At 43.5% G+C, this 18,567-nt stretch overlaps 2 protein-coding genes across 3 annotated transcripts in view; both read left to right on the top strand.

Moving 5' to 3' along the window:
• Positions 1-18,567, top strand: part of LOC6731206 (neurotrimin) — a 33,725-nt gene that overhangs the window by 6,095 nt on the left and 9,063 nt on the right. For both annotated transcript variants that reach the window (XM_016178899.3, XM_016178898.3), the window contains exons 3-4: positions 10,412-10,518; positions 14,019-14,235. In XM_016178899.3, coding sequence (XP_016023750.1) covers positions 10,412-10,518; positions 14,019-14,235 — 324 coding nt within the window. The remainder of the gene's footprint in view (positions 1-10,411; positions 10,519-14,018; positions 14,236-18,567) is intronic.
• Positions 8,104-9,490, top strand: LOC6731207. Its single transcript, XM_002078330.4, has one exon. It carries the CDS (start codon positions 8,242-8,244, stop codon positions 9,445-9,447), a length of 1,206 nt encoding a protein of 401 aa, XP_002078366.1. The 5' UTR covers positions 8,104-8,241; the 3' UTR covers positions 9,448-9,490.

The raw sequence follows: 18,567 nt of genomic DNA, 5'->3' as shown, positions 1-18,567 counted from the left end.
ACAATTCGTGTTGTTAATTTAATTAAAGTCGGCGGTTGTGGTCGCGAAGGCCTTGACAAGGCCACTCCTGTGCATGGCAGGCGTTTTCGGGAGCGCTTTTCCCAGAAAACATTTCGCTTCGCGGCCGTCAAGTGAGCAAAGCAAACACCCATCTTTCAGCCTAGCCGGGTTGAGAAAGGTCGGCGGCGGCAATGGGTGCCAGTGGCAGTGTGGCCAAAAGACCTGTTAATTAACCAAAGCGGGGCAGTGGACTCCAAAAGGGGGGAGTAGGCCATCCTGGGTAATTGGCAAACTGTTCGTTAGGAGAGCAACGCTGCAGCAATGCTGTGCTTGCTGGTTCATCAAATTTATTTCTGGTGTCTTACACTGCTTAAAATTATTTGGTTTGGTTCTTACCTCTGACAGGTTAACTTCTTGTGGTTTTCTGAAATAAAAGATATATCAATTCCTCATTTGGACTAAAGATTCCATTCATATGTACGTAGAGAACAGTCACTATCGCACTTGAAATAAACTTTAAAACAATCACAAAATTTATCAGTGGAGTAAGAGGTATCTGTTAGTCTACACAGTAATAAAAAATTACCAACAGACGCAGGCACTTCGAAAAGGTGGTTTATTTTGCGGGTCAATTTCAATTTTCAGTCTTATTTTCGAAGGACAAATGTTTACAAAAGTTCTACAAGAATTGGTAAGAAATTCGGCCACATTTTTGATTTGTCCACCGATAAATATTGTGCTTATAATTTTCCCAAATCCAACTTGATGCGGTTGAGAACACACATGACGAGTGCTAATAAAAGTGAAGTAGAAATCCACAAAGCAAACGACAGATGATAAGGAGTTTCATTATTTTTGGGACCGCCTGTGTTCTAAATGCTATCAGTGAACTTGGGTTAAGTTTGCCCCTCAATAAAATCAGGGCAACTCACGATATCAATAAGCGGCGAGAATAAAATCCATTGTTATGATGCCATAACATATCACGCCTCCATTGGGCCAAATAACGACTGGACTGAGTCATCCCACGATGCAGTGCGTCGGGGAGTTTTCTGCTCGACTTTGTTTTGTCTGCAATGGCGAAAACTTTGAACCCTTCTGGGGCAGCAGCACTTGTATTTTCGTCCCTTTTTGCAACTTGGGATAAACAAAGCCATAATTCAAGAAACGTTTTGCCGCTAGCAGCCTCACTCGACTTGCATAAACAAATTGTGCTCAAGTGTACTGGAAATCGGACGGAGTGGGGTTGGGGGATTTCCTCACGCTCGTCAAGCCCGGCGTAAACATGATAGATTTATAGTTGGCTCTGCTTCTGCGGTCGTATGGCTGGGTGGTTAGATGCTCCGATGCTCCGATGCTCGGATGCTGGATGCTCGGATTCTCCTCGGCGACATTTCAGTGGGCAACGTGTGGCATACTTAATTCCTTGGTTGGGCCAGGGCCAGGCGGCTTTGGTGGCCTGGTGGCTCGATGGCTTGGTGGCTTGGTGGCTTGGTGGCTTGGGCTTATCTCAGCTCGTAAACACATGGAGACGGGCTAGTTCCCACATGGACCCACGGATCTATGCAATCAGTGCCGGCTGGGAGTCTGGTAGTCCTTTTGGGGTCCTGGTGGTTGCTCAGGCACTTGACTTTGTTTTCGTCAATAAATTTCGAACAAGTTTTTTCCTCACGATTTCCTTGAATTTTTTACCACCTTTTCCACCCGTCCGCCTCGTCTGCCGTCGCATTGGCCAACCGTCAGCCGGAAAAACCACATTCCGGGCGCTTGGCACGCCGCAGTTTTCCGGCTTTCCCCTTTTGCTTTCCATTTGACGCCGCCCGACTTCTACAATCGTTTGGTGTAAATTTGTGCTTAAATGGTGTGTTAACATTTAAATGTTGTTTTTTACGCCTAATAAAATGGCTTCATACAATAAAAAAAAACTTCTTAAAGTGCTTTGGTATTTATCGACCGTCAGACTGGGCCAGTTGAAACTTTTTATAATTTTTACAAGATGTTTGTAATGCTTAGCAGAAAACTTGAATGTTCTTTTTTGATCGGATTATGGTTATATCCAAAGTTAGCGTTTGTAAATAAATAAAGACGAAAGTGTGTATTAGTAATAATTAAGTTCTTAAGCCCGAACATAATTCGTCTAATTCGGGAGTTAGGTGCAAATATATTTTTAAATTTTCCATAAGTAGGGCTTAAAGTCGTGAATAGAGGGCGGCTTGCGGATGCGGATTCGAATGCGGATGCGAATGCGAATGCGGGCTCGTATTCCGCGCACTCTGTGCTACTTTTGTGGGTTTTGTGCGCCATGTAACTGGGAGCACGCCCGGCTGCCGCTTAAAGGACTCGACTTGACTCGACGCCAAGGTCCTTTATCAAAGCGAAAGTTGTTGCACAGTTGCATGGCTTACATACACTGCAGCTCACGCCCTGAAAGAGAGATCCCTCTCACTCGCTCGCGGGTCAATTATCGCGCTTTGCATGCCCCGAACAGTTGTCGTCCATCATCCATCCGCATCTCTATCCGTAGTTGGCGCCCCCGCTGCTTGCCCCTTTCCCACGGTGCATGCACCATGGATATGGATGCAGTGGTGGGCACTGCCGAGGGCCGAACCAAATTTGTTGCTTAAAGTTGGCCCATTGAGTTGGCCTTGTGTCTGTTTGCTTGCCGGTTTGTCTGACTGTCTGTTAGTCTGTTTGTTGGCTTGTTTGTTTGTTTGTTAGCTTGCATTGCCCGCGGTTAGCCGTTGCAATAAAAAGTTTTTAGCTCTAACGCTAATTAGGCATTACGTATACGCCGCGTAGTCGGGCATCTTCAAGTCCGCACACTAAATCGCGCTAATCACACGGCGCCCTCGCTGCATCAGCATTTCCCCGCTTTCCCAGCTCTTTGTGCGCCGCAATGTACGTGGGTATGTGTACTCGTACAATGGTTGCCTCAAGTGCCCGAGCCATGTAAATTATGCCACCCAGGAGCCGCAAGAGCCGCACTCGAAGAATTGTGGCAATGTGCACTCAGTATCATTTAGTGGCATGCACATGCCACACACTTGTGTGTGCCGTTTGGTTGCAAGCTGCAATGTTCTACATTGGCGGCATAGCACCAATGGGTTATATATGACATGCCCACGGAATGGTTTTTGTTTTGTCAATATGGAAGCTTATCCTATCTTATAAATATATAAAAAATGCTTAAAATGGTAAGCAATATAAGAAAAAGAACGAAACGAAGATAAAAATGTATCTTGTGGTGTTGCGAAAATAACACCATATATATATATTAAAGTCTTGGGTATCTCCACTTGCCACTTGTTTTAGATATGCATGGTGTCAATAGTTGTCAACAAAACCCACTTGACTGGCCACCCCCCGCCCACCTGGCTCCTTTGTGGCCAACTTCACCTTCCACACGGCCAACTCACCAAGTGGCCCACATATAAGGTATTATGTCAGATTGGCATTACTTTTGGGGCCGCGGCGGCATCTGTGGAATAAAAGAAGCTAGTTAGTTTTGCTTTTGGCAGTTCGATTCGCTTCGTTTCCGGGTCGAGAGTGGCTGGTGAGGTGGCGGCTTGGATGCGGGGAAACGGGGGTGGCCAGGAGAGTGTCCCTCACGAAGGCGCCTTGTTAGTGCGCTGACGCACCGAACTGTCCAGATCTGGCTCTGTTTGACTTTTCCGGCGGAGCTGCGCGGATGCCTGGGGGGCGCATATGTTACTTTATTGGCATTCAATTTGAGTTATCGCTATTTTTTCCTGTTCATATGCGTTTTTGCCCCGGGCATTTCAGTCTGGATCTTTTCTCTTTCGTCTGCGGGCTGGTGAAAATGAATTTTCCAATTTTCACTTCATCCATTGTGTTAGGCTGCTCCTGCTGCTGCTGCAGCTGCATCTCGCTGGGCTGCCGAGATTTTATCGACTGTTTACGTTTGTGCTATTTATCTGAGCACGTTCAACTAAGCATGGAAAGAAATTCTGGTAAATACGGGGAGGAAAGTCATTGCAAAGGAACGAGAATGCCAAAAAGGCACCAAGTATATAATCACATTTTATTTGAACTTCTATTTCACTTTATTTGATTTGATTCCATTGCCATTTTTAGCTTGTATTTCCTTCCAGAGTTGTACTTGTTTATCCCAGATGTTGGTTTTTCCTTGCCATACACAGCAGACATGCACAAACGAGCCCAATAAAAACATATATGTATATTGATTGGTCTTCGAACTCATTTAACTTGGCCCGAAGAGCACATTTTATTATAATCATGAATTAAAGCTTATACTGGTTTTTAAGTAGTACAACGATTAATTTTTTACAAGGCACATTAAACTTTTGTGGCACGCCAACTTTTCGGTACGAATATTAAATGCAAAGTGCATTTGTTTTAAGTTGATTGGTCTTCTGTTTAGATACTTTTTCCTATGAAGTTGTATAAGTCTTCTGTTTATCGATCAAATTGTTTGCAATGCCAAATTGGGGAGACCTGTCCATTAATTATAAATAAAACATCAGAAAAAAAAACAAGTAAAAGGTGGCAGACAATCCCCATCAATGCGTCTCGTTCATAATGAAATTCTGCCACGCGGCAGTCATTAAACGTTGAATATCCTTGAGGGTCCTTGTGATTTAAGACAATCTTTCTTTTGAACTTCTGCATGCAGTCATTTGCAATGGGGGTTTTTCAGGTGGCACGTGGCGATTGGGAAAGTGACTCGTTAGGAGGTGTTGCATCTGCTCTTCCCGCTACAAAAAAAAACCCAATTTGCAACTCGCGGCTTCCTCTGCCAAACTTTGTAACATACTCATGGGAACATTCAGAAAATTATTGCTTGTGTTTTTGCGGAAATTGGCAATTAGAGACAGGCGTGAGTGTTGAACCAAAAGATTCTTAAGAACCTTTATGGTTTTGGGGCTTTACATACCAGAAAAGCAGTGCTTAAAAGCGAAAACCAACCAATAGTCAACGTGGTGCAAAATGCCATTAATAAATCCAACTAAATTTACTCCAATAGTTGTATGATTTTGTCATCCAAAAATGTTTAACATATGTGCAGGACTAAGCAAACAGCAAGGACATTGCCCATTAGCCGTTCTAATGCTACTTAGGCCCTATAATTATTATCGAGTACACACAGGCCAATCAATTCAGTGTGTGGGTATGGAGTGCGGCACAAAGTGCATAATTAAGAGAAGGTCCTGCGAGGCAGCCTGTTTGCATTCGTCCTGTTTCCAGAGTCCTTGCTGTCGAATGGCAGTCGGGACCACACCGTCTGCTGCTGCTGTTGTTGTTGTTGTTGATTCTTGGTTAATAGAGCAGTACTTAGTGCCTGATGGAGTCCGATGGCAGGGGCTCATTCTTCGGCGCCCCAGAATGGCTGGGGGCTACTTAAACTTTCGCATTTGTGTGAAGGTGAATCTCTGTCTGCAAGGCAGTTATGCGCATTTCTGCATGAGCAGCTCCTGACTTTGCTTACCTATGGTGTGTGCATGCACAAATACGAGTATAGGCTTGCGCTGGCCTTCTACTCCACTCTATTATTCAACGAATGCAGTATACCCTTTAATGGCCAATACGATGTAAGCATGCGACATTGATCATAGTTAAGGATTGCACTATGGGACTAGCGTGTTGTTTGTACTGCTGTGCTAGTTTTGCCCGTTTGGCTTGGCAGTTATTTGCACCCTGTTTATATAGTCCACTTTTGAAATTCACCTCTTTCTTGGCTGCATGCGAAACAAGCTGCCTAAACATCATGTGTGACGACAAAAACAACAGAATCGGCTTTAAGAACACACACATACCCATGTCACTCATTCATCCAGTCAAACTGTCAGTGCTCCATTCAATCTTTGTTGTTTGTGCTCTTGCCTGCAATTGGCAGCCGGGGCAGAATTACATTTGCTTGATTGAACTTACCCCGTGCCCCAAGTGCCTCCTCGTCCTTATAAGCTTTTCCCCGCTTTTCTCGGACTATACACTGCTTGGACTGCAAAACTACGGCAGACTAGAGGAGGAGACCTCAGATGCGGAACAATGCAGCCTCCAACCGAGATGCAGCAGCCATGTCAGATACTAAGATACTTGCTCCTTTTACCTGGTCGACATGTCTCTAAATGTATTAACACTATTACCCTCCGTGGGTTCAAACACACTGGAGTTGATGGAGTGCCTCCTTCGGTTTAATGCTGCAGACAAACTTATTTTTTCCATAAAGTTTAAAGTTCGCACTTTTGAGATAGAAAATGCACACTTGATAAACATATGTATGTGCGATGCTCTATATTGGCCCCCCAAGCCTTTACTTAATCTGTCAAGTTGAGTAAACAATGGAGGAAAATAGAAGGACAGATAAATACACTGAGATAATTTTATGAAAATTTCTTCGATTTAAATGGAAATCGTGAAACCTCACATTGAGTACTTTTACACACACTGTGGAAATCCTGATTCCAAGTAATGTAGCTAAAAGATCTTAAAACTCCCTTATTATACAAATGATCCCACATCCGTATTGCATTTAGATGCGTGCATACCCAATAACTGCGGAGTACAGGGTATTTATTCAAATAAAAGAGCATGACTTAGAATGTAACTTAAAATGATGCTCGGTCAACGCGCGGGATGAGCGATAAAATCAAAGCGCAGTATAACCAAACAATTGTTCAAAAAGAAGCGCACATTTTTCGGACAAAGAAGGAAACGCAGAAGAAATGTTTTGAAAAAAACAAAAGTTTAACTCCTTTAAAATCATTAAAACGCTTTTAGCGCTTTTCACGCCCCTGGCCAGCGAGAATTTCCACCCGTCTGGCAAAGCGCTGGAAAGTTTAGTTTCGGCTTTGTTACCGAAAAAACAGAAAGAAAAAAAAAGGAAAAAAGAAAACTGTCGGCGATGATGGAAAAAGTGGCAAAGTTTTTCTCAAAGGCATCACTGGCGAAGTATAAGAATAAAATGACCGACCATGAGTGACCGGAGCAAAGCTCCATGGGCTAGTAGATACCCTAACCAGATGACTTTCCTGTGAATAGATTTTGTCACTTAAGTGCCAGCTATGTGGAGGGCAGCCGTTCCTCCAGCCATGACTCCTTGGCTCCTTCGTCCTCCAGAAATCCTTTGTCCTTGGCCACAGTTTGAATCAAAGTGTCTTGGTCGTTCGCCATTGAAGCGAATGCGTAGCCCATGCCAATTGTGCAATTGTTGGAAAATTTCTCCTTCAGGTTTTTGGTATCTTTTCTTTCTTCTGACATTTTTTTTTTTTTTTTGCCTAAAAACTTTATCGGTGCGCCTTTCATTTTTTCTTAGCCATTTTTCCCCATTTTTACGCTCCTTGCCAAACCGTTTCCATAGTTTTTGTTGCGTTTTGGGTCTCGTCTTAAAAGGTGTTGGCCATTATGCGGTTGCAGATACCCTTTGATCGAATATTAAAGGCTAATGCACAGAAATGGTCAAACAAAATCGAAGTCAAATGTTTTCGTCAAAAGTGAGTTCAATCGATTTGACGAACTTCAATCAAGCTGCCCCAAAGAATGAAGAATGACGAGCATCGCTGATTCGGAATCCACGTGGATTCATGCCACATCCCATTTGGGATTCCGCTGAAGTTCAGTCGTCAAATGGCAGCAGTCTGCAGTCTGCAACTTTAAGCTAACTTGTGATACGTATCCCGCACACGCGCTCAGTTTGAGTTCGGTCAACAATTGCCCAGATAGACAAATTGGGAGGGAGCGCTGACTGTTTGATACATTGTAGTGGCCAATGTCCTGGCCATTTGCAGTTGCACGGCCACCAGGTAACAGCGAATCGATTTCCTCCATTCAATACCATTGTTCGGCGAAAAGGCATTAGTGGCAACAACTAGCTGGTGAATGGGGAAAGGATAAAAATGCATTACTATGAAATAAAAAGTTATGTATTAAATGGTGCGGACTTCTGTCAGAGGAATTGTAATCAGCGCTTTCTTATTTTTGCTGTTCTTCATTTGCGTTTGAAAATAAAATATTATATATTTTGTAAGACTTGGATTGCCCATTATTTCTCCCAGTGCCAGCTCCGTAGCGATAAGGCAGCCAAACTGAGCGCAGTTTGCTTTCGCACTGGTTAATCGTCAGTGGTCGGCTGGAATATCAGACGAACTAACCGCATCACCGACTACTGACCCCAATCTAAGCCCCTTTGTCTAATCAGCCAACTGGCGGCGACAACAACGCAGTTCCTGCAATCGAAATCAGTCGGAGCAAGCTCCCTCTAAGATGATGATCGAGTGGTGGCTGCCATGGGTGTGCCTCTTGCCGCTCATGCAGGCGGATCCTGTTGCTCCCCAGCTGGATCTTGGTGTGAAGGACTTCCAGCTGGAGCTTCTGCGAGAGTTGAGCGACCTGGTGCAACAGCGGATTGAGCCGAGTCTAAACGATTACCTGGATCGTCTGGGACGCATTCCTCGGAATGCCAACTATACAGAAGAGATGAGTGCAGCTCGTGCCACTCCAAAGCTCCAACTGAAGGTGACGCTCATCAAGCAGCTGCTCGATGTGCGTCCGCACCTGGATACGGATATGGAGTACACCATTGTGCTGCGCAACCTGGTCTTTCTGAACCGAGTGAGATCCACGCTGAGGGCGGCTGAGGAGACCAGCACTCAAGAGATCCGAATGATGCGCATGCACCGCCTATGCCAGCAACTTGACCGCCCGGCTCCTCCTCGCGGCAGTCGCCTGATCAACGAACAGACAGTCGGAGCGGCATTGGAGCAACTCAACCTGACCAAAAAGGAGGTGAACTCCACCGGCTTGGATCTTAATGAGTTCGGGGCGCAGCTGTACGAGCGGGTCAAGTTGTCCGGCGCTGAAATCATCGACAACTACCTGCACATCCTGCGCTCCCTGCTGCAGGACATCATCGACGGCGACCATGCTGACTTGGCTGGGAGCAGTGCCAAGCTGGACAAGATGCAGCAGCAGCTGGACGTCATGCTGGCCACGGAGGACTTCTTCGAGAAACGGCAGCGGGTGTACGCGTACCTGGAGCTCCACTTGCGCACCGACTACGAGAACATGCGGGACTCATCGAGCAGCGAACACATCACCGAACATCTACTCGAACAGCTGAAGACCAAGGGACTGGACCTGTTCGTCATCTTTCTGTTCAGCAACTTTGAATTCCTCGACCTGGTGCACGAGCACTGGGAGCAGCTGCTGCCACAGTCACCCAGTTTGCTATACGACGAGACCGCACGCCAATTGTACGATCTGCAGCAGCTGTATCAGGTCTTCAAGCTGGACACGGAGTGCGAGGCCAAGTACACGGCCTACTCGGACGCACTGCGTCGCCTGCACGAGCGGACCGTGGAGCAGGGTCAACGCAATCGGCACATCTTTGAGCTGCTCCACAACGCAGCACAAAGCGTCGGCACGGTCACCTTCAACATGATCCGGGCCAAGTGCAATGAGCTAAGATGAGATGGTATTGACAATTATAATAAAACCAAACTTTGCTACTTAAGTGATGGTGGTTGCGTACTCTAGGATATATGTATAGTTCCATATACTAATATCTTATATTGAAGACATCGCCTGGGCTGCAATTGACAGCGTTTGAAAGGACAAGTTTCACAACATAATTACATTTTGCCAGTTCCTGCGGTTGTCGCCTGCTTTTAATATCCGTCTGCCGCATCTGATTTCGCTTAAGTATCGTCCAGGAACACCTTTCCACATCTTCGGGGTGAACGGACAGCAACTTCCTTTTGCCGCATTATGCAGATGTTGCCGTTAGTGTTGCTCCTCTCCTGGTGTTGCCACTGCTCGTTGTTTATCTGATGCTCCAAGGATTCAACTCCTGCTCCAGCTCCAGCTGAAGCTGCAGCATCATGGCTCCCTTGTGGTACCGATGGGCCTTCAGACTAATGACTGCTGCTGCCGCTGTCGTTGGCCAAAGCCAGCTAATTAATTGTCGTCGTTGCAGGTGATTAGAACTTAAATGAGTTGCCGGTGCAGCAGAAGTTTCCGTGGCACAGTAGTTAGCCGTCAAAAAAGGGACGACATGGTGGGATAGTCATCCCGAATAGGAGACACTGTGCTCGCTGTGTTATGCAGCGGTTCTGTGGTCATACGATATTATTTTTATGACAAAACCAAAGTGCTAAATTTGTTATTCTTATATCACTTATAACACAGTGTCAAGTTCAATTTGATTTTGTGTTGTAAGCAAAAAATCATTAGATATATGTGATCACAAACTTACAAGTGTAGTCTCACTTTTTAAATTCTCACTACAATAATGATACTTCTTCTCAAGAAAGGTATAAATATAATAAGAATTAAGTTGGGTATTTTCTGAATATATACATTTTTATGTTGATACTTATCATTACTTATTATAATATTTATGCTACATATCCCCACTATTTCTTTTTATTTGCAGTCATCAGCGAAGATCCCGAGTTTACGGATGTGATCGAAAATATTACAGTGCCTGCGGGGCGTAATGTAAAACTAGCTTGCTCAGTCAAGAACCTGGGATCGTATAAGGTAAGACCAAGCAAAAGTAGTTTACCATCTGTAGATTTATAATTTATATAAACTTAAGTAAAAAATCTAGTATTTGGCTTTACAAACCCAACTCCAAAAGGTCAACTTTCTGGCCAAGCAGCAGTAGGAATGGCTTGCGCTGAAATAAATGCTCCACGGTCAATCGATTGAAGTGGTTGATGCGGGTGTGGGGTTAATACCAACTGGACACTGCTCCATCCAACTGATCAATATTCATTGTGTGGTGCACACTTTTGGGCGGCGCTCGGCGTGCCTAGAAGAATCCATCGCATCGCATGGAGACGCTCTGTCTTGTGGCTCAGGCGACAATTTAAATTTGCATCCAATTGAATTTCCATAATGTGCGTGCGACCAAAACGTGCATAAATTTCATTCTCGACTTTCGCCTCGACACTCGGCTTGTAATAATTTTTATGTCTCTTAAGTTCGGCATGTGCGACCCTCGACCCCCATCACCCACTCCCACCCATAGCCACCTATAACCACCCATAACCAAGCATTACCGCCCAAACTACACCATCCTCCGCCCAGCCATTCATCTCCAGGTGCTATCCTCATTGGCCTCAGGTAAGCTCAAAAGTTAACCAGCGAGGACCGCTTGTAGCTGCAATAAAACGTGACTTTGCATGCAAAATAGTTGCCTAGCGAGTGGGTGGTGCTGGGCCACCCCCCTTTCGCCCATCGCAGCCGCACATTGGCTTTAGCACAAACAGACAGGTTGCCGGGAATTGATTTTAAAGCCCTCGGCGGGTATAACCACTTTTCCAACAAACTGGCCACTCGACAAAGGAACATGTATTATATAATAGCAAACAAACAGTTTAATATGTTCCAATGAAAGTTGTAAATCGATGAACTGAAAAATAGCTGTAGTTCAAGTGGTTTTCGGAATAATTCAGATTTACAACAAAGAAAATGCATTTTATATATTTTTAATTGTTTTATATTGGCTTAAAAAAATTGTTATTGTATAAATTTGCTTTCTTTTTTGGGGCAATCAACTCTACACTCTACTATCTAACTAAAAATATGCTATCTCGCAATTAACCTTGACATACATGCACAGTAATAATTCATATATTTAATTTATAATTTCACAAGCACATCAGTTAGGGCATCCACACTTCGTTATGCTTTGTGTTTTAAAAACTTTCAGTACTTCTTGTGCTGCCAAATATTTGAGCTCCGTGGAAATTAACTCGCGTAGTTCATAAGCGCTTTTTTCACACGTTTACTCGCAAATTGTTAATGTCGAGCGAGTAGGTTTTTATTAGCTGAAGCCCTTTAGCTACCCGTTTACCCCATTTTCCCCATTTTCCCCACTTTCCCCATTTCCCACAGCACTCCGTATTGTCCTTGTTTGCATTTCAATTTTAAACGCCTACACAAACAGTCGAAAAACTCGCACACATAGTCGAACGAACTAACAACAATGCCAGTAACATGAGCATAAGTTTACTTTGTTTATGTTGTTGCTTGGCCCCACTTCCAGCCCGATACGCCCACTCCGCCCCCACAGAACATAAACATTTTCAGGCATAATAAAGTTTGTTTATTTTTGCTTCGGCTACAAGTTTTTCAACTTGTTTTCTTTTTTAGTTTTTACTTAAAATTTTATGACTTCATTTAGTATTTTCTATGGCAGGCGTCGTCGGCTAGCGGCGTGGAATTTTGTGGGGTGGTGGGTGGACTGGCAAGAGTTGTGCCATTACGCAAATTGCAAATTGGTCATTTTGTTTGTCGGCTTCTATCGAATCGAGCCATCAGCATGTGTCTGAGACAAGTGAAAGCTTCTGCTCCATGAAAATGAAAATGAAGATAAACACAAAAGAGCTTGCAGCTCTTTCCAAATAAAAAACTGCTTTAATGGAGCTCGTGGACATTCAGCTGCTTTGCTTTAAGTGAAATATGTGGTGGCACAGTGGCAGAGAAGATTCACTTGAGATGGGATTGTTTACTAAACCGAATATACCTCAACCAAACTATTACCTTTACCTTTACCATGTCCGTTTGTCTGTCCGTAAGACTGTCCTTTCGTCTGTCCGTTCGTCTGTCCGTTGTATATTCAAGTGATGCCAACACACCCAAGTACCTTTAATCTTATACTTATAATCTTTAATCTTACTTATACCATTTTGCATACATATGGCAATGACCGTGTAGCTCAAATTAGCAAAACTTTCAAATTGGGAGCAGCATAAGTGCTGGTGCCACTAATAGTAATCTTCTGGGCACGGCTCATGCCATAAATGGACTAAAATATGCGTGAAATTTTAATGGCAGCTGGTGCTCGGCCTGTGGAGAAGACTTTTAAAAGTCGCAGTGTTACATAACCACCCAAAAGTCTACATTGCCTTGACTTTTACTCGAAAATCGTAAAATAATTTGGTCAAGAGTCGCACTGTGGCAGCGCCTTCCTTTAAGAGGATGGAAGTCAACTTTTGATGGCCTAACATGGCGTCTAATTAAATTTGTTGAAATGGCCTTTAAGCATAAGCCAAATTTTGAAAATGAACTTGCAAACTCAAGCAGATTTAGCTGGCATCAACTTAAAGCGCAAACTTTCTAATAACTTAAATCCGCTTAGCAATTCATTTCTATTGATTTTAAGTCCACTATTTTACCGCCTGGCTGATAAACGTGGCTACATTAATTCTTCCATTCGATTCAACTTTGAGCAACAGCATCGCAAAACTAGCATTTGGCTGACTTCTCCTGACTTTTAATATGCCAAAGTCAACGGCGCCGAAATGTAAAATAAGCAAATTTGATGGCGACTTCCTCGCCGCCGTGTCTCCGATTCCCGCTCATCGTCTATCGGGCTGCACGTTTCCCTAGCAGACGTTGAAAAATTAACCGATATCAGTCCACGTTTGCCAGTCACAATCCTTCTTGGCTCCTCCTGCCGGCGGCGTCCTTCGGGGGATGTTGATAGTGCAGCGTTTCGGGATATTTCATTCAAGCCCCCCTTTCGGCGACGCCACTGGGCGAGCAGCGCCCACCATTACCATGGATTCCCTGACACTTCTATGGAATTTATCATTGAAATGGCATCGACCTTCTTTGTTACCCGCGCTCGCCATGTCTCCTCAGCCAATGCGTTGGGTGCTTATATTTGCATAAATTGCTTGTTGTTCTCGGCTCCTGCCCCGCCATCTGTTGGGCGGAAAAAGAAAACTATTGGTGGTGTTGCATAAGCGTGTGGGTGAGTGGAGCATGATGCTTAGCCTATAGCGCTGGAGGAGGGAGGTTCACGATGGTCTGCGCATCGGTTGTGACATGTGGAAAAAGTTTAGTACCGAATGCGGTCGTTAATCCTTCATTGAAATTGATGATGATGGCCCCAAGTTTGGCCAATAAAAGCGTTGACAGCTTGTCGTCAAAATGACCCACGCATACATGTTGCCGCAGTTGGTTGACATCCATCATAAGTTGGTCCCTAGCAACGCCTTGAATAATTAAGGTATTCTGTCTTCCAGGTCGCGTGGATGCACTTCGAGCAGTCGGCCATTCTCACAGTTCACAACCACGTGATAACGCGTAATCCGAGGATTAGTGTCACCCACGATAAGCATGACAAGCACCGCACCTGGTTCCTGCATATCAACAATGTCCAGGAGGAGGACAGGGGCCGATACATGTGCCAAATCAATACGGTTACGGCCAAGACCCAGTACGGATTTGTCAAAGTAGTGGGTAAGTCTTCGACTGGCATTGAACAGCTTCGCTGTGGTCCTACCATGTCCTTTGCATTTTTCATTTCATTTGCTAAATCTGTCGGAGGATATTAGTTTCTTAGTCCCTTTTCGACCCTACTCTACTTTTGAGAACAACATGGATGTGCGTGATCATCCATCATGTTCGAACTCATAACTCGGGAAATAACTTAACAAACAATATTAAAAACCAATATAATTATAAAGATGCTTAAAAGAAATGGATAAACTACAAGGAAGTGCTGGAATTTGGGAACAAGTTCCGCCTTTCAAGTTGACAAATCAACATCATCCGGCTACCGAACGGCACTGGCACAGTCCACATCCACATCCTATTCCACAGAAGCCTTCATTGCCTCCTGCAGTGTCGGATGGGCATGGGCAGTGGGCAATGGGCAATGGGAAATGGGCGTGCCTCGGTCCATTCGCATAAATCAGTTTTTGTGGCAAAACTTGAAAAATATGTGCGCAAACAAATGGCAACGGACGATGAAGTGAAATGGACGGGGAGAATCAGCAGGCAGTCCGTGCAACAGTTTGGGCTCACAGTGCCACAGTGGCAACACACACACAGACACGAGGGAGACACGCAGACACAGAAACAGACACAGACATGGAAATGCAAGGACACATATGCTGCACATAGTAGGATTTGGGCTTAGTTCCTTTTTCGAAGCAGAAGACTCGGCAACGCCGTCTGTCGTGACTGGTAACACCCATTACTGAAACTTAATGAATGCTTCTGATTCCCCTTTGTATTTATTCCCTTAACGTAAAAGAGGTAAATTTCTCGTTAACCATTTGAGTCAAGCTGCTCCCTACTTCAAGTTTTTAAGGCTAAATATAAGGACTCTCTTTTAAATTGGTTAAATATTGACAAATATTTGTACATTATAATCTTATGACACAAAATACACTTCTATAATGGGTTACTTTAAAACCTATAAAAAATTGTATCAAAGTTTCGTGACTTCGTAGAGCAATTTTTCAAAAATCACATAAGACAGTAATCCCATTTAAATTCGATTAAATCTCGTTGACAAATTAAAAGTGCAGCATCGAGTATAAGCCAGATTCCGGTTGATCACACTTTTTGCCTGGGTCAAGTAATGAAACTTTGTTAAGCCTAATTTCCCAGGCCAATTTAAATCGCATATTGGGGTTCATGCGGCGTACGCCCTTAAAACTTTTGCAGGTATAAAAATGGCTGCGGCATATTTTAACCATTTTTTGTTGCCTGCCTTCCACATTTGTGGCTCGTTTTTGTTGTCTCTGTCCAGAGCGACCAGAGCTGTCATAGTTGCATTTTTTGTGTTTTTCTTTTTTTTTTTTTGGTCCTGGTAAATTTGCCTTGCATTTTTGCCGGCCCAGAACTTTTGCCACATCAGCGTGTGGCAAGGATATATACATACATATGTGTGTGTGTGTGTATCTGTGTGGATGATAACGTGCGTGAGTATGAGTGCCGCAAAAAACACACAAAAAATGGCGACAACGACAGCCAGCGCGTTGGCCAGAAAGGGTTAACCGGAAAAAATTGTTAACAGTTACAGTCGCTCTGGTCACGCCGCATCAAATGGCCAAGACGCGTGCTGCGTGTTATATGAGCGTTTTACAGCACCGACGCCTGCTTAACGACTTTTTAAAAGGCATAAGGCATAAAACCGCAGGAATAGCAGAAACAATTGTCTCTTCAGAGCTTTTCGGGCCAGTTTAATGGACAGGTTTTAGGCCTCTTATATAAGCCGTACTTCCTAAAGCCGGCTTAGTTGGGACCAATATTGTGTCGTCAATTGCCTGAAAACGGTTCCATAAAAGATCGCATATTGCATCATTCAAATGAAATCAAACAATTTTAATTTACATAACAAATCGAATTAATTGCTACAAAACCAAATGGTGCGCACTGGTCTAAATAAAAATCGGAAACGCCACACTGGCGCACCTCGATTAAACAAAACTAAACAAGAGGAACGATTTATTTAAAGCAATTCGACTAACAGATACCTGCTACTCTGTAAACTTAATGCGTGTGAATTTTAAGCTAATTTTTCAGTTGTTCTGTGATTTTGGACACTAACTTTATTGTATTGGCTTGAAAAAGCTATATCTATGTTTGTATGATCGTTCTTTTCAAAATAGGCAACATACTCTGACTAGTAACAGGTATGTTTGCGAAAGAAAAACGCAATAAAAACATAACATACTCTTAATTACATTTAGCGACAAACATAAAACGAAATTAAAATGTTGCATTTGTCGCGCGTAGATTGGGGGGAAAAAACAAACGTGAAAACATTGTCGGGCAAATGAGTAAATAAATAAATTTATTTTTCGGTAGTGCAACATTTGTGAATTTAATTTGCTGACTCGAATGCAATGCGCGGAATAAAATCCACAGACATCACGGAGGCTACGCAGAAATTTGTGGCTTGAGCATGCAAAAACAAACATTAAATGCGCCCGAATTTATGGCCCATGCACACAGAATGCATTTAAATGCGCCGGCGATGGCGATGGTGATGCCGATGGCAGCCTGCTGTTGTCCATCCTCTGGTGCTGTGCCGCCTGATGCAAACTGGGCACGGAGCAGCAGGAGCAGCAGCAGGAGCAGGACCCCCATAGTTGCTCCCCTTTTTCCCGCCAAATTACCGCACATTGCGAAAGTAGCAGCAAATGCAGCTTGTAACCGAAGCAAAATAACAAACACCAACAATTACGAGCTGGACGGGAATGGGCACGAGGATGTGGATGTGGATGTGGACACGGGGTGTTCTCGGCGCGGCTGCCGCATACATATATTCTCATTTATGTTCACATAATGAGGCCATTTATTAAATTCAATTATTTTGTTGACATCGGTGCGGTGCGAAAGCAATATAACAATGTGCTAAGGTAACAAATAACAGAAATAGCCGCTAAACTGGGCGCCACAAAATAGGCAACAGTATCCAATGGACATTATCTTAACCTGGTCATAAGCTACTGTATGGAACTGTTCAAATTTATGTTAAATTTAAACTGAAATGTACTGAAAATAAAACATGATACTAAATATTACAGTAAAGCATTATAGTTCCTGATAAAAAACGTTAAATTAAAATGAATTATACTTATCTAATGCCATTATCGTTTTAAGCTAAAAAAAAGATAAATATACAACAACTTTCCAGGCTAGCACATCAATTAAAAAGTTTCTAAGGATTTTGCAGCGCATGATGGTCGTCAAAGTGCTAAGCCAAAAACACCAATTGACGCATTATGTAATAAGCGATAGAAATTCGTGTCCAGCACTTGCACCACTAATTAAATTTCACATGCACATATGTATGTCGAGGAAAAAGTTTCTTGGTTTAGGGTCCAAAGTTTGCGCCATGTCGGCAGCTGCTAAAAATATCAATAAGAAACTAATATGTCAAAAGCAAGGGAACAACATCTGCTGGGTCACCAAGTTGGGCCACTTTTTTTCTTCATCCTGGTCCTGTCCTGGTGGTGTCCTGGATCTGTCCTGGTTTGTCCGGCGATTAGCACATCAAGCGTTTATTAATAGCATGAAATAAAGCTTTGGCAAAAAGTTTTTTGGTCATTATTGGGCATGGGAAAAGAAAAGGTAAAAGGGCGAAACTTTTGAAAAGTTTTTTCTTTTAATTACGCTTTTTTCCCCCTACGGTTACCATAGTTCTCGGATGGGAAAAGTTGAAACAGGGGTTTTTCCTTATGAAAGGCAACTTTCTACGACAACAAGATAACCTGGCTATTAATGTTAATCCCGACGATGCAATGATACGCGAACAATATATATTAATAGCCCCGTGGCCACCAGTTCCATCAATTAAAAACGTGTGCTGAAAACCAGACATTTGCTGACCCGACTGCCATTGATTAGCTGTCCAATTCAGAATGAATGGCGACAGGTCACTGCGAATACGTGACCTGCCATGGAAGACCTGGCCTTGACCGTCGGAAAATTGCAGGACGGATTACTGGCAGCAAATCAAATATATGATTTTTGTTAGGAAAATGGAAAACTGCATTTGAGGCAGTTTTAGAAATTTAGAATTTATTATAAACAACTGTCAAAGCTAACAAATGTACACAACTAGGACAACTCAGACTACCAACTGCAAGTTCTGGTAAACACTCCATTTAAATAAGATACATTTGAAAAAGAATGGTAATTTATCGCAGCTAAATTCGGGTTGGAACCAGTGTGCATTGCCAGATATTAACCCAGTACGGCGGTATGCTGTCCATTCCACGACCCTTTCCATGCTTCCCCGTGATTTGCATAGATTTTTCATTAAAGATTTTC

The sequence above is a fragment of the Drosophila simulans genome, chromosome 2L, assembly GCF_016746395.2.
Source record: "Drosophila simulans strain w501 chromosome 2L, Prin_Dsim_3.1, whole genome shotgun sequence".
NCBI classification, from domain to species: Eukaryota; Metazoa; Arthropoda; class Insecta; order Diptera; family Drosophilidae; genus Drosophila; species Drosophila simulans.
The sequence above is the reverse complement of the archived record's forward strand: the minus strand, read 5'-3'. Positions and strand labels throughout refer to the sequence as shown.